The sequence below is a fragment of the Mus musculus genome, chromosome 15, assembly GCF_000001635.26.
Source record: "Mus musculus strain C57BL/6J chromosome 15, GRCm38.p6 C57BL/6J".
NCBI classification, from domain to species: Eukaryota; Metazoa; Chordata; class Mammalia; order Rodentia; family Muridae; genus Mus; species Mus musculus.
Window position 1 is genome coordinate 102,403,730 of NC_000081.6, and position 13,983 is coordinate 102,417,712.

General features: G+C 45.3%; 1 protein-coding gene across 2 annotated transcripts in view; it reads left to right on the top strand.

Annotated features, from left to right (window-relative positions):
- Nucleotides 1–2,586: 2,586 nt before the first annotated feature.
- Nucleotides 2,587–13,983, top strand: part of Sp1 (trans-acting transcription factor 1) — a 30,089-nt gene continuing 18,692 nt past the window's right edge. The window contains exons 1-3 of one of the 2 annotated variants that reach the window (NM_013672.2): nucleotides 2,587–2,693; nucleotides 4,043–4,203; nucleotides 4,487–5,990. In NM_013672.2, coding sequence (NP_038700.2) covers nucleotides 2,687–2,693; nucleotides 4,043–4,203; nucleotides 4,487–5,990 — 1,672 coding nt within the window. In that variant the 5' untranslated portion in view covers nucleotides 2,587–2,686. Of the gene's footprint in view, nucleotides 2,694–3,544; nucleotides 3,687–4,042; nucleotides 4,204–4,486; nucleotides 5,991–13,983 lie in introns of those variants that run through there. The other variant, XM_017316523.1, reaches the window with a different exon arrangement.

Sequence of the window (13,983 nt, forward strand, 5' to 3'; positions counted from 1 at the left end):
TTCAGCCACTACCCAGTACGATGTTGGTGTTGCAGTGTGTTTTTAAAACACTGGTACCTTTAAAAATAAAACACTTAGAGGCCACAAATCCCTGAATGCATAAAGGTGCTTTCTGCTGAACAACTGGAGCAAAAAAGAAAGCCTACTCCACAATCCCATTCCATACTAATAAAGAAAGCCCCTCCCTACTGAGGCGTGGGGACACTTGGAATCCCCAAGCTGGAAGGGAGTCAGGGAGATTGTTGGTTCCAGGCTAGCCTGGGCTACATAATAAGATCCTGTTTCCTGTTCTTGAAAGACCAGGTTAAAAAAAAAAAAAAAGATGGTGATAGCCCATGCCTTTAATCTCAGCCAGTACTCAGGAGGCAGAAGCAAGTAGATCTCTGTGAATTTGAGGCCAGCTTGGTCTACAGAGTGATTTCTAGATAGCCAGGGCTACACAGAGAAATACTGTTTACCCTGGCCACACCCTCACCCCCCCTCACCCCCCCCCAAAAAAAAAGAAAAAGGGAAAGAAAAAAAAAAAAAGATTTCATAGAGGACTTTATTTTGGTAGTTCAGGTTTTCCTCCATGTTTCCGAAACCTGATTGCTTCAGCCTCCCAAGTACAGAATTACAGGAATTGTCACCATATGAGGCTATATAGGACTTTTTAGGACAAAACTTATTATTTATTAGCTTTGTAATCTTGGGCATGTTACTTCTCAAATTAATTTTTCTCCACTTAATATTTCTGATGCTGAATATCTTTCTTTCTTTCTTTCTTTCTTTTTTTTTTTTTTTGGTTTTTCGAGACAGGGTTTCTCTGTGTAGCCCTGGCTGTCCTGGCGCTCACTTTGTAGACCAGGCTGGCCTCGAACTCAGAAATCCAATCTGCCTGCCTCTGCTTTCCATTGCCCGGGTGAATATTTTTCTTAACGTCTTAATTTTCGTTGTTGTTTTGAAACATTGTTGGTCTGCACAGCCCTAGCTGTCCTGAAACTCAGTATGTAGATCAGGTTGGCATCAAACTTAGAAGAGATCCTCCTGCCTCTGCCTCCAGAGTTGGGTCCTAAAAGTGTGTACTACCATGCCTTACATTGAGTTTGTCATAATCAGTGCTAAATGCCTATTTAACTGGGACAACCAGGTATCTCAGCTGTCACTTCACATTTCCAAGGCCATCTCCAAAGGAGCAGAGAGCCTCGGTTCCTATCTTTAAAGTGTTTCCCTTTTTTTACAGGAGCATCCAGCCCGTAAAGTAGGACACATTAAGTGATTAACTGTATTAGTTCCAAGTACTAAACGTGGTGACACCAGTCAGTGACAAAGTTTAAATGAGGAGAAAGAAGGCGAAATGGAGGCCAGAGATTGAGGTGCCTAAGGCAAAATCTTTAACCTTTGTGATTGCAAAAGGAAGTAACTAGGTTAGCGTGCTTTCTACTAAGAGGGAAAATGGAAGTAGTTTATGAGAGCTTGGCTTCACGAAGTTCCCCAGCGTGCGTTACTCTGAAAGCTGAGTTGGTTTAGCAGGTCTGGGGCAGCTTAAGAAAATGGCGCTTGCTACATCTTCCCGAAAGACTTCCATATTGGTCAGCTCAGTCGACTTGGGTTTTCGCGTGCCGTCACCAAGCTGTCGTCCCGCCCGCCGCCGCAGGGCTTCCACCCACGGCCAGGGGGAGCCGCCCGCCCATCCCGGCAGGGGTGACATTCGAGGGGTGCTGTGTAGGAGCGGGGAAGGGACAACCCGAACAGTCTCGGGCGACGCGACACTCTCGCCCTCACGCGTCTCGACTCTGACACTTGTGGAGGGCTCCACTCAAGCGCACACCCTAACGAGGGAAGGAAGCCTCCCGAGGAGGGCCAACATGGCGACCAACTCCTTTTGGCACAGCCCGGTTCCCTCCTCAGGATGGGCGGCCCTGTAACGACCATTGGCCAAAGCTAGAGGCGGTGCCATGCTGCCTTCGCTGCCTCATTGGCTTGAGTATCGGAGGAGGAAGCCTGTTCTCCTCTCCCCATTCCAAGTTCCAGCCTCCACCTTCTCCTCGGCGCGTAATTGGCTGTTCGTTCACGTCAATACGCGTCCTGTTCCGGCTCTTTTCAGTTATCGTCCAATCAGAACTTTCTTAACTGCCCGCCTGAATTCTGATTGGTTTAGGAAGCTTGCTCCTATCCCATTCCGGCCTATTTCTTACTCTTCCCCCTACACGGACTTTGCCCAGGCATGCCCAGGATTCTGGTTGGTCGTTGTCCTGTCTTTCTTACTTAAGCTCTTCCTATCCCTACCGCTCACGGAGCCCGCCTGGAGGTTGACTGGTTTCTCTGCAAGTCCATCGTCATCTCATCCCGCCCACCACCACTTCCTGAGTTTCTAATTGGTTGCTAAAACTGAGAGGGCGGCCTTTCTGGGCGGAAACCAAGTACGCAACTTGCTCTTACACGCCTCAGCGAGAGAGCGAGTCCTACCATTGGGTAGGCAGCCCGCCTTTCCTCTGCAAGGCCCTCCTTTCACCCTCCCTCATTGGGCGGGGCAGTAGATAAGGGGCGGGGATTAGGCCGGGCTTGTGGTGCGCTGCTCCCTCCTCCTTACCCCCCCCTCCCTGTCCGGTCCGGGTTCGCTTGCCTCGTCAGCGTCCGCGTTTTTCCCGGCCCCCCCCAACCCCCCCGTACAGGACCCCCTTGAGCTCGCCCCTCAGCTGCCACCATGAGCGGTAAGGATGAGTCCACTCCGAGCCTAGGGGTGGGAGGGGAGTGAGGGGGCGCGCGCGAGGACCGACCGGGCGGTCCCCGCTGTGAGGGGGGGCGGGCGGGAGGCGGCGGCGGCGGCCTTGGTCCCGCCCGGGGCGGAGGGAAGGGAGGGAGAAGGGGCAGTGGCGGGGCCTCGGAGGAGGAGGGGGATGGGCTACCCGCCCCGGGGGAGGGGGCAGCGTGGCCTCGCCCGCCCCCTGCCCGCCCCGGCCACGAGGGACGGGCCTTACCCCCCACTACCCGGCCGGCCGCCTGAGGCTCCTCCCGTCGGGGGCTGGCGCCGCGGGGGCGGCCCGACCAGTGCAGGCCCCGCCTGGGCCAACCGCCTCCCCGGTCCGCCCGCCCTCCGGTCGCAGCCTGCCCCGGGCCCTCCCCCGCACCCCCGTAAATTTCCCTTCCCCCATCCGACCCGCCCTTGCCACGCCTCTATCCCCGAAACCGCCCCTTCCTTCTTTGGACCGCCTCCTCAGCCCCAAACCTGGGTTCTAATCCCTAGACCCTTACCTGTCCTCTCAGATGTTTCCTCACCTTCTCTTAGGATTTACTCTTTCTCAGTCCCTTCCTGTTATTGTTTACACTAGATCTTTCTTCATCTCTTATAGTCCTAATTTTAGCACACTTTCCATCCACCCACATGTTGGGTCTCCTTTTCCTTCCAGGATGCATTTTTTTTTTTTTTCTTTTTTGAGATAGGTTCTATGTGGTATTCGTAGTAACTCGAAGTTACTATTGCAGCCCTCAGACTTTTAGCTGTCTAGGTGCCTCTTCCTCTTGAGTGCTGGGATTAAGAGTGCTATCAACCCTAAGGAGCAACTCTTTATTTCTGAGACACTGAAATTCCAAATTCCCTTTCTCAAAAGGGCTATTTGTATTGGGATCAGTTCTTACTCTGTAGGCCTGGAAGACCTAGAACTGGTGAACCACCTGGCTCATCCTTCCAAGTCTTGGGATTATAGGTGTGAGTCACCATGCCTAGCTTCCAAAGCAATTTTTGAGTCATTTCTGGGGTTAATTTGTGCATAGGAAAATAGTGGCCTGTCTTGGGCACCATTAAGCTATGTGTCTATGGCTTTGGCATCCCAATTTACTATGTAGCTGAGGATTTCTTTGAACTTTTGCCTCCACTTCCAAATTCTGGGATTTTAGGCTTACCACCATATTTAGACCTATCTGGCTAAGATCTTTTTAAAAACTGTTCTGTCAGTCATTGCTGACGGTCAAATCCTTAATTTTAAATCTTATGTTGTTTTTAACACACCCCCCCCTACACACACACATACACTTAATTTATTTCTTTTGTAATTATTTTTAGACCAAGATCACTCCATGGATGAAGTGACAGCTGTGGTGAAGATTGAAAAAGATGTTGGTGGCAATAATGGGGGTAGCGGCAATGGTGGCGGTGCCGCCTTTTCTCAGACTCGAAGCAGCAGCACAGGCAGTAGCAGCAGCAGTGGTGGCGGAGGAGGGCAGGTGAGTGATCAAGGATGGGGAATGTGTTGAAAGGGTATAAATATTCTTAGAAACTTCCTTAACCAAAAATTCTGGGAAGAAAAATACAGTAGGGAAGTACACTCAGAAAGATAGGTGATCTAGAGGGTCCCCAGATACGAAAGTTGGAACAGTATACAGAAAGTGAGCATTTTGTTTCTGGTTTTTGCTCTATATTCCTGCATTGTTGCTGTTTTGTCTGTTGAATACTGCCCCCTAGGCCAGCTATTGGGTGCCACTAACTCCTTTCCTCTCTTCTGGCCAGGAATCCCAGCCATCTCCTTTGGCTCTGCTGGCAGCAACCTGCAGCAGAATTGAGTCACCCAATGAGAACAGCAACAACTCCCAGGGTCCGAGTCAGTCAGGGGGCACAGGTGAACTTGACCTCACAGCCGCACAACTTTCACAGGGTGCCAATGGCTGGCAGATCATCTCTTCCTCCTCTGGGGCTACCCCTACCTCAAAGGAACAGAGTGGCAACAGTACCAATGGCAGCGAGTCTTCCAAGAACCGCACAGTCTCTGGTGGGCAGTATGTTGTGGCTGCTACCCCCAACTTACAGAACCAGCAAGTTCTGACAGGTCTCCCTGGAGTAATGCCTAATATTCAGTATCAAGTAATCCCACAGTTCCAGACTGTTGATGGGCAGCAGCTGCAGTTTGCTGCCACTGGGGCCCAAGTGCAGCAGGATGGTTCTGGTCAAATACAGATCATACCAGGTGCAAACCAACAGATCATCCCAAATAGAGGAAGTGGGGGCAACATTATTGCTGCTATGCCAAATCTACTCCAGCAGGCTGTCCCCCTTCAAGGCCTTGCTAATAATGTGCTCTCAGGACAGACTCAGTATGTGACCAATGTACCAGTGGCCCTGAATGGGAACATCACCTTGCTACCTGTCAACAGCGTTTCTGCAGCTACCCTGACTCCCAGCTCTCAGGCAGGCACTATCAGCAGCTCTGGATCCCAGGAGAGCAGCTCACAGCCTGTCACCTCAGGGACTGCCATCAGTTCTGCCAGCTTGGTGTCATCACAAGCTAGTTCCAGCTCCTTTTTTACCAATGCCAATAGTTATTCAACAACTACTACCACCAGCAACATGGGAATTATGAACTTTACCAGCAGTGGCTCATCAGGGACTAGTTCTCAAGGCCAGACGCCCCAGAGGGTTGGTGGGCTACAAGGGTCTGATTCTCTGAACATCCAGCAGAACCAGACATCAGGAGGCTCGCTGCAAGGAAGTCAGCAGAAAGAGGGAGAGCAAAGTCAGCAGACACAGCAACAACAAATCCTTATTCAGCCTCAGCTAGTTCAAGGAGGACAAGCTCTTCAGGCCCTTCAAGCAGCACCATTGTCCGGACAGACCTTCACAACTCAAGCTATTTCCCAGGAAACCCTTCAGAACCTCCAGCTTCAGGCTGTTCAAAACTCTGGTCCCATCATCATTCGGACACCAACCGTGGGGCCCAATGGACAGGTCAGTTGGCAGACCCTTCAGCTGCAGAATCTTCAAGTTCAGAACCCACAAGCCCAGACAATCACCTTGGCCCCTATGCAGGGTGTTTCCTTGGGGCAGACTAGCAGCAGTAATACCACCCTAACACCCATTGCCTCAGCTGCCTCCATTCCTGCTGGCACAGTCACTGTGAATGCTGCTCAACTCTCCTCCATGCCAGGCCTCCAGACCATTAACCTCAGTGCATTGGGTACTTCAGGGATCCAGGTGCACCAGCTTCCAGGCCTGCCTTTGGCTATAGCAAACACCCCAGGTAAGACATCCTTCCTTTGCATTTATCACAAACTAATACTTCCCTGGTACTATTGAATCTAAAGGGGGAAATAGAACTTTCTGAGATGTTTACTCAAGGCTAAACACCCAAGCAAGTGTAAGATGTTTTTTAGTTAAGACATTTGGAACTTAATCAATAGAAATATGTTCTGATGAGAAAGGAGCACTTCTGAGTGATCCTGTGGTCTCTACTTCCTAGTGTCTTGGTACCACAAACTAAGGCTTGGCGTGCTTTCTGCATAGGGTCCAGTATTAAATATTTTATGCCTTAGTGATCCATGTGGATTCTCAGTCATATATTTCGTGTTCTTTTTGGTTTTCCCTTCATCCAGCAATGATAGGGATTGAACATGGCCTTCTGAATCTTCTGTACACTCGTTGTTAGATCTCTGACCCCTTGGTTTGCAATTGGTTTTCAGAAACACCCTTTTAAGAAAGTAAAAATGGATCCTGATGATGTGATGGTTCATGCCTTTAATCCTAGCACTCATGAGGCAGAGACAGGTGGGTCTGTGTGACCTCGTGGCCAGCCTGATCTAAGTAGTAGTTCCTGGACAGTCAGGACTAAGTAGGGATACCTTGTCTCAAAATAAAGATTGTAAAACAGAGACTGGAGAGATGGATGGTTTAGCAGTTAAAGTGGCTGCTCTCCTAAAGGACCTAGATTGAATTCCCAGCACCCATGTGGTATCTGACAACTGTGACTCCAGTCCAAGGAGATCCAACTCCTCCTTCTTCTAGCCTACTTGTCATTGTATGAATGTGGCACACAGTCATATATTTAGGTAATACACATAAAATAAAAATAAAATCTAAGATAACTAGAATGTGAAACCAAGACTAGGATTGATGCTAAGCAGTAAAATGCTTATTTAGCACGAGTCTAGACTGTGGATCCATGTTCAGCACCATATGAGAAATTATTTTTTGAGACAGGGTTTTTCTGAGTAGCTCTCTTGTTCTGGAACTAACTCTATAGACCTGCCTGCCTCTGCCTCCCCAATGCTGGGATTTTAGGCTTGCACCAATGTGCTGTGCTTTTCTTTGTCCTTTAAGGATCAGGAGGTTTATTTTGGTTGGCAGTTTTATCTGATTAAAAGTATTAAATATACTCCCATCTTGGTGGAGAAGGCATTACAACTGAGGTAGTATCTGCTTCTCAAGTGTCAGGAGCAGGAGGCAGCAAGCAGTTCCTTAACATTTTGGTTCAGGAACCTAGTTCTGGCCAAGTAGGTTACAGATTGTGATGATTCAACTTGAACAGTTTTCTCATGAGTTGAACTGAGGGAAAAATGGCTTAATGGATTTCAGAAAGATCTTTTCTTTCTTGCTTTTTTTCCCTAAAATGTTATTTATATGTATGTGTTTATATCTGTATATTTATGCAGTTTGGATGGGTGGGTGCCCCTGGAGTCTGGAAGAGGTCATCTGATTTCCTGAGGCTGGAATTCCAGGTGTTTGTGAGCCACCTGAAATAAATGGGTGCTGGGAACCATACTCTTGCTCTCTGAAAGAGCAGCTAGTGCCTTTAACCACTGAGTCATCTCTCCAGCCTCAGAAAGATTTTTTTTTTTTTTTTTTTTTTTTTTTTTGGGTTTTTTGAGACAGGGTTTCTCTGTATAGTCCTGCCTGTCCTGGAACTCATTCTGTAGACCAGGCTGGCCTCGAACTCAGAACAGAAAGTTTGTTTGTTTGTTTGGAGACAGGGTTTCTCTGTATAGCCCTGGCTGTCCTGGAACTCACTTTGTAGACCAGGCTGGCCTCGAACTCAGAAATCCACCTGCCTCTGCCTCCCGAGTGCTGGGATTAAAGGCATGCGCCACCACGCCTGCTTAGAAAGATTTTTAACAAGATGAGTTTCTGGTTTTTGTTTTGGGTGGTCATGTTTTGGGTGGTCATGTTTTGGGTTTTTTATTGTTTTGTTTGTTCATTTGTTTGAGGCAGGAATTTTTTTTTTTCTTTCAAGACAAGGTTTCTCTGTGTACCCCTGACTGTCCTGGAACTCAGTCTGTAGATCAGACTGGCCTTGAATTTAGAAATCCTCCTGCTCAGATTTGAGGCAGGATCTTACTAAGAGACCCTGGCTAACCTGGAGCTCCCTATGTAGACCACGCCAACCTTGAACTCAGAGATCTGCGTGTCTGTCTCCTAGTGCTGGAATTAAGAGGTGTGCAATTGCATATCTAATTTTCCTAGTTGGTCTTTAACACCCTACCTTCCGTAAGCATTGAATATATAGATACAGTGACCTCTTCTTGTAATCCCACAACTTGGGAGGTTGTACTGGAGAATCGTGAGTTCAGAGGCTGTCTAGTTGCTACTTAGTAGTGGCTCATGCCTTTAATCCTAGTATGTGGGAGGTAGAGGCAGGTAGATTTTTTGAGTTTGAGGCTTATCTGATTTATAGAGTTCCAGGACAGCCAGGGCCACACAGAGAAACCCTGTTTCCAAACGCCCCACCCCAACCATAAACTTACCAAAAAAAAATCAAAGGCTAAGAAACCTTAGCTGCTAGCTATATTGGGAGGCCTTGGCTCAAAAACAAAACAAAAACTACCCTGCTAAAACCAACAATAAGATTTTAGAGAGCCAAAAGTCAGAACCATAAAAGTGAAGGCATTTTTAGAATTTGTCAATTTATAAGGCTGCTTATTCTCTGCCCTTGTAATCTCAGCACCTAAGGGAAGCCAAGGCAAGAGGATCAGTGCTGGTTTGAGCTATGTAGTGACCCCCAAAATAAGTTTTTAAAAAATTACCATGTAGGTCAACATGGAACTATTATATTTTGGTGATGAGGCACAGATTCATACTCTGTACCCAAGGATAACCTGATTACAATGGTACCAGCTAGAAATTTGGATTTTTTTTTTTTTTTTTTTTTCCATACAGGGTTTCTCTGTATAGCCCTGGCTGTCCTGGAGCTCACTTTGTAGACCAGGCTGGCCTCAAACTCAGAAATCCACCTGCCTCTGCCTCCCGAGTGCTGGGATCAAAGGCATGCGCCACCACTCCCGCCCGGCCATTTTGATTTCTGAAAGGTTTGTAACTTAGGATCTAGAAAACAGTTGTGAAGCATTTCCATTGCTCAATCGTGTTTGGGGGAAGTTTGCCATTTAATATATCTAGTGGTCAGGACAACTTTGTAGAATTGATTCTCTTCCACCAGTATGTGGGCTTCACGTGTTGAGCTGGTCCAGGTTTGCTCAGCATTTTGACCTAGAAAGCACATTTTGTAAAATAAGAATGTTTTCTTGATTAATATGTTTTTGAAGATACATGTAGTTCATTTTTAAATTTTTTTGTTTTTTTGTTTTTTGTTTTTGAGACAGGGTTTCTCTGTGTAGCTCTGGCTGTCCTGGAACTCACTCTGTAGACCAGGCTGGCCTCGAACTCAGAAATCCGCCTGCCTCTGCATCCCAAGTGCTGGAATTAAAGGCGCACGCCACCACCCGGCTAATTGTTCAAATTTTATCTTTAAAAAATGTTATAGTTCCCTAGAGACTTAGACTTCCTGGTTGTTACAGAATATCTTATTTTACCCTCTTTTCTGATACAGGATTAGGTATGTATTAGAAAACCCAAACATTAACAATACTTTCATCCTTTTCACAGTACAGTATAAAAGAAAATCCATTTCGTTTTTTTTTTTTTTTAGTATTTTGTTTTTTTCGAGACAGGGTTTCTCTGTATAGCCCTGGCTGTCTTGGAACTCACTCTGTAGACCAGGCTGGCCTCTAACTCAGAAATCCTCCTGCCTCTGCCTCCCAAGTTCTAGGATCAAAAATGCTTTAAAAAAAGAAAGAAAGGAAGGAAGGAAGGAAGGAAGGAAGGAAGAAAGAAAGAGCGAGCGAGCGAGCGAGCTGGGCTGTAGTGGATCAGGACTTTAATCCCAGCAGGGGCAAGTAGATCTCTGAGTTCTATGAAAGCCAGGGGCTACAAAGGGAAGCCTTGTCTGGAAAAATCAAACACCATAAGAGGGAAGGAAGCCTGGCAGTGGTGGTGCACACCTTTGATCCCAGCACTTGGGAGGCAGAGGCAGGTGGATTTCTGAGGCCAGCCTTGTCTACAGAGTGAGCTCCAGGACAGCCAGGGCTACACAGAGGAAATCCTGTCTCAAAAAAAAAAAAAAAAAAAAGGGAATGAGGGGGAGGGGAAGAGAACTATAATAGTGTTTCATGCTCATTCTGGTTACATTATTTTTAAAGTCATATTTTAAAAAAATGCTTTGGATTTTCTATTGACTTTTTTTTTTAATTCTTATGTTAAATATATAAGCCAAGGCATTAATGTAGAACCTAGATAAAACCCCTACTTCTGTGTCCCATACTTTTCAGGCTTTGCCCCTGCTGGGTGGTAGTGAGGGAAGGGACCACTCTGTTAACTGAGGTTAGTTTCCAAAAGTGAAATGATAGGTAAGTTCCTAGAGTTGTTTTTGTTTGCTTTTAAATAACCCAAAGCCTTTTTCTTTTTTTTAATACCTTTTCCTTTTTATGAGAACTTACGCTCTCATTTTGTAGTCTTAAACTTCACATCTCTTCCTCCTCAGTCAATTCTTGAAACTTGCCTTGGGTGTGCATGGGGCAGCTTTGAATCATAGAATGTGGTTGGCTTCTTGGGAGTTCTAATAGTGCAGAGCTGGGTTTGGCATGAGAATAGAACAGATAATCTTGATGTCTACAATTCACTCATGAAAACTTCAGGCACTAAAAATAAAAATTCTACATCTGCTAAGTTTCATTGGGGTCAGGAACATGTTTTGTCTCACAGTTGAGTTGAATGTGATACTGGCATTGGTTTGCCAGCAGTCTAGCTGAGATTGGGCTCAGATTGCTTAGACCTAATTTGTTAAAAAGCTATGTGTGTGTGTGGTTTTGTTTTGTTTTGTTTGTTTTTTTTTTTTTTTGGTTTTTTGGAGACAGGGTTTCTCTGTGTAGTCCTGGCTGTCCTGGAACGCACTCTGTAGACCAGGCTGGCCTCGAACTCAGAAATCCTCCTGCCTCTGCCTCCCGAGTGTTGGGATTAAAGGCATGCCCCACCACCGCTCAGCAAAAGTTGTGTTTTTGACTAGTGCATGTGAGCATCACTTTAGAAATCATAAAATGTTTATGAAATTAAAATATAAATACAAAAATTTTTTTAAAGTATTTTTCCCTCCGGAGATTAAGTTTTTTGTTGTTTAGACTGGTTTGAGACTATGGGCTGGCTGCAAATTTATGGTAATCCTCCTGTTTCAACCAATGAGTGTTTACAGATATGAGCATCCACATTTATCCAGAATTAGCATTTTGTGCAAAAGCTCATATGAGAGACATTTCAGTTTTAAGATAATGTAGTTTATCAAATGACTCCTGTTACTATATTTTTTATCTAACACACTTGTTTATTGAAGTGACAGTGTTTTTTTTTGTTTGTTTGTTTTTGTTTTTATCTTTATTGTATATAAGTACACTGAGCTGTCTTCAGACACTTCAGAAGAGGGAGTCAGATCTCATTACAGATGGTTGCGAGCCACCATGTGGTTGCTGGGATTTGAACTTCGGACCTTCGGAAGAGCAATCGGGTGCTCTTACCCACTGAGCCATCTCACCAGCCCCAACAGTGTTTTTTAATTGATGACTTCTGTTTAAAGAGAAAAATTTTAAATATGAGTACTTTTATTGCTTTGAAATGCAGTAAGATATGAAAAGACAGTCTTCATTTCAATTGTTCCTATCTGTTCATTCCAATTGCTTTGTCTAAATGACATCATTGTTAAATCATGCTGCTTTATGCATGCAGTGTGGCCATTTTAACTCAGTTAAGTAACCAGATACAATATGATAGCACTATCCAAAGCACTTGGGAGACTGGAGGATTTGGAATTCAAAATCATTTTCAGCTGTGTTGACAGTAAATTTGAGACTAGCCCTTATTTTCAATAATGGCAAAACTTAAAACTCAAAACAAAAAACCAAAATTCCCTGAATAAAGCCGGGCGGTGGTGGTGCATGCCTTTTATCCCAGCCCTTGGGAGGCAGAGGCAGGTGGATTTCTGAGTTCGAGGCCAGCCTGGTCTACAAAGTGAGTTCCAGGACAGCCAGAGCTATACAAAGAAACCCTGTCTCGAAAAAAACAAACAAACAAAACAAAAAACAAAACAAAACAAAAATCCCTGAATAGAATTTTTCCCCTTTTGAAGACCTGAAAATACCTCTGGTTTCCTTTTTATTCTCTTTTCTCCCCATCTATCTCCAGGGTGTTATATAACCCAGGTTGACCTCTAGCTCATTTTCAACTCCTGTTTTTTTTTTTTTTTTTTGGGGGGGGTGGTTTCCGAGACAGGGTTTCTCTGTATAGCCCTGGCTGTCCTGGAACCCTAACCCAGGCTGGCTTCAAACTCAGAAATCCGCCTGTCTCTGCCTCAGGAGTGCTGGGATTAAATGTGTGTGCCACCACACCCGGCTTGTTTTGTTTTTTTAAACAGGAAATACCTAGGTCACAACAAAGATTTGCTCCTTTTTTTAAAAATTTATTTTTAGTATTCTATGTGTATGAGTATTTTGCATGCATGTTCATATGTGTACCACATATGTACTTGGTGTTTGAGGAGGTGGTAAGCCTTCATTTAGATTCTGGTCTTTTAAAACAGCAAGAGCCCTTAACCATTGAATCATCTCTCCAGCCCCCCAAAATTTGCTCTTTTCTTTTCTTTCTTTTTTTTTTTTTTTTTTTTGGTTTTTTGAGACAGGGTTTCTCTGTATAGCCCTGGCTTTTCTGGAACTCACTTTGTAGACCAGGCTGGCCTCGAACTCAGAAATCTACCTGCCTCTGCCTCCTGAGTGCTGGGATTAAAGGCGTGTGCCACCACACCCAGCTGCTTTTATTAAAAAAAGATTTATTTATTATTATACATAAGTACACTGTAGCTGACTTCAGACACACCAGAAGAGGGTGTCAGATCTTATTTCGGGTGGTTGTGAGCCACCATGTGGTTGCTGGGATTTGAACTCAAGACCTTAGGAAGAACAGTCAGTGCTCTTACCCGCTGAGCCATCTTGCCAGCTCCAAAATTTGCGCCCCCCCCCCCCCCCCCAAGACAGGGTTTCTCTGTGTAGCCCTGGCTGTCCTGGATCTCACTCTGTAAAACAGGTTGGCCTTGAACTAAGAAATCCGCCTGCCTTTGCCTCCCGAGTGCTGGGATTAAAGGCGTGTGCTACCAAGCCCAGTCAAAATTGATTTTTAATCAATGAGGCAACTTAATAGCTGTCTGGGGGTGGCACACACCTTTAATATAGTACTTGGGAAACTGGTAAATCTCTGAGTTTGAGGTTAGCCTGGTCTGAGGTAGGATGGGGGTAAAGGAAGGGAGAATAATAAGGAACTTATTTTAAAGTTCCTACCTTTCTTCCCTTAGCCCTCCTCTTCCTACATACTATTGAACATGAAAATCCAATAGAGATGCCTCTGTTTTGTTTAAGGAGTCCTCTTTCTTTTTGTTGTTTTTTTTTGTTTTTTTGAAACATGGTCTTTATATAGCTCTGGCTGTCCTGAACTCACTCTGTAGACTTAACTCAGAGATCTGCTTACCTCTGCCTCCCTATCCTTTGGATTAAAAGCATGTATCCAATGTGATCTGTTTTCTTGACTCTTTTCTCTGTCTCTGTCTAATGGGTAGAGGTGTTTTGCCTGTATGTCTGTACACTTATTACATGCCTGGTGCCCAATGCAGAGGAGGAATTCAAATCCCCCAGAACTAGAGTTATAGATATTGTGACTGACCATGTGGGAGCTGGAAATTGAACCAAGATCCTCTGGGAGAGTAGCTAGTATTCTTAAGCACGGAGCAGTCTCTCCAGCCTTTGACTCTTTTATATTTTATTTTATTTCTTTGACATAGGGTTTTATAATGTCTAGACTAACCTCAAACTCATTATATAGCCATCTTTATCTCTGTCAGCCTTATTGCCTTGAGAGAGAGTCTCTGTCTGAACTGG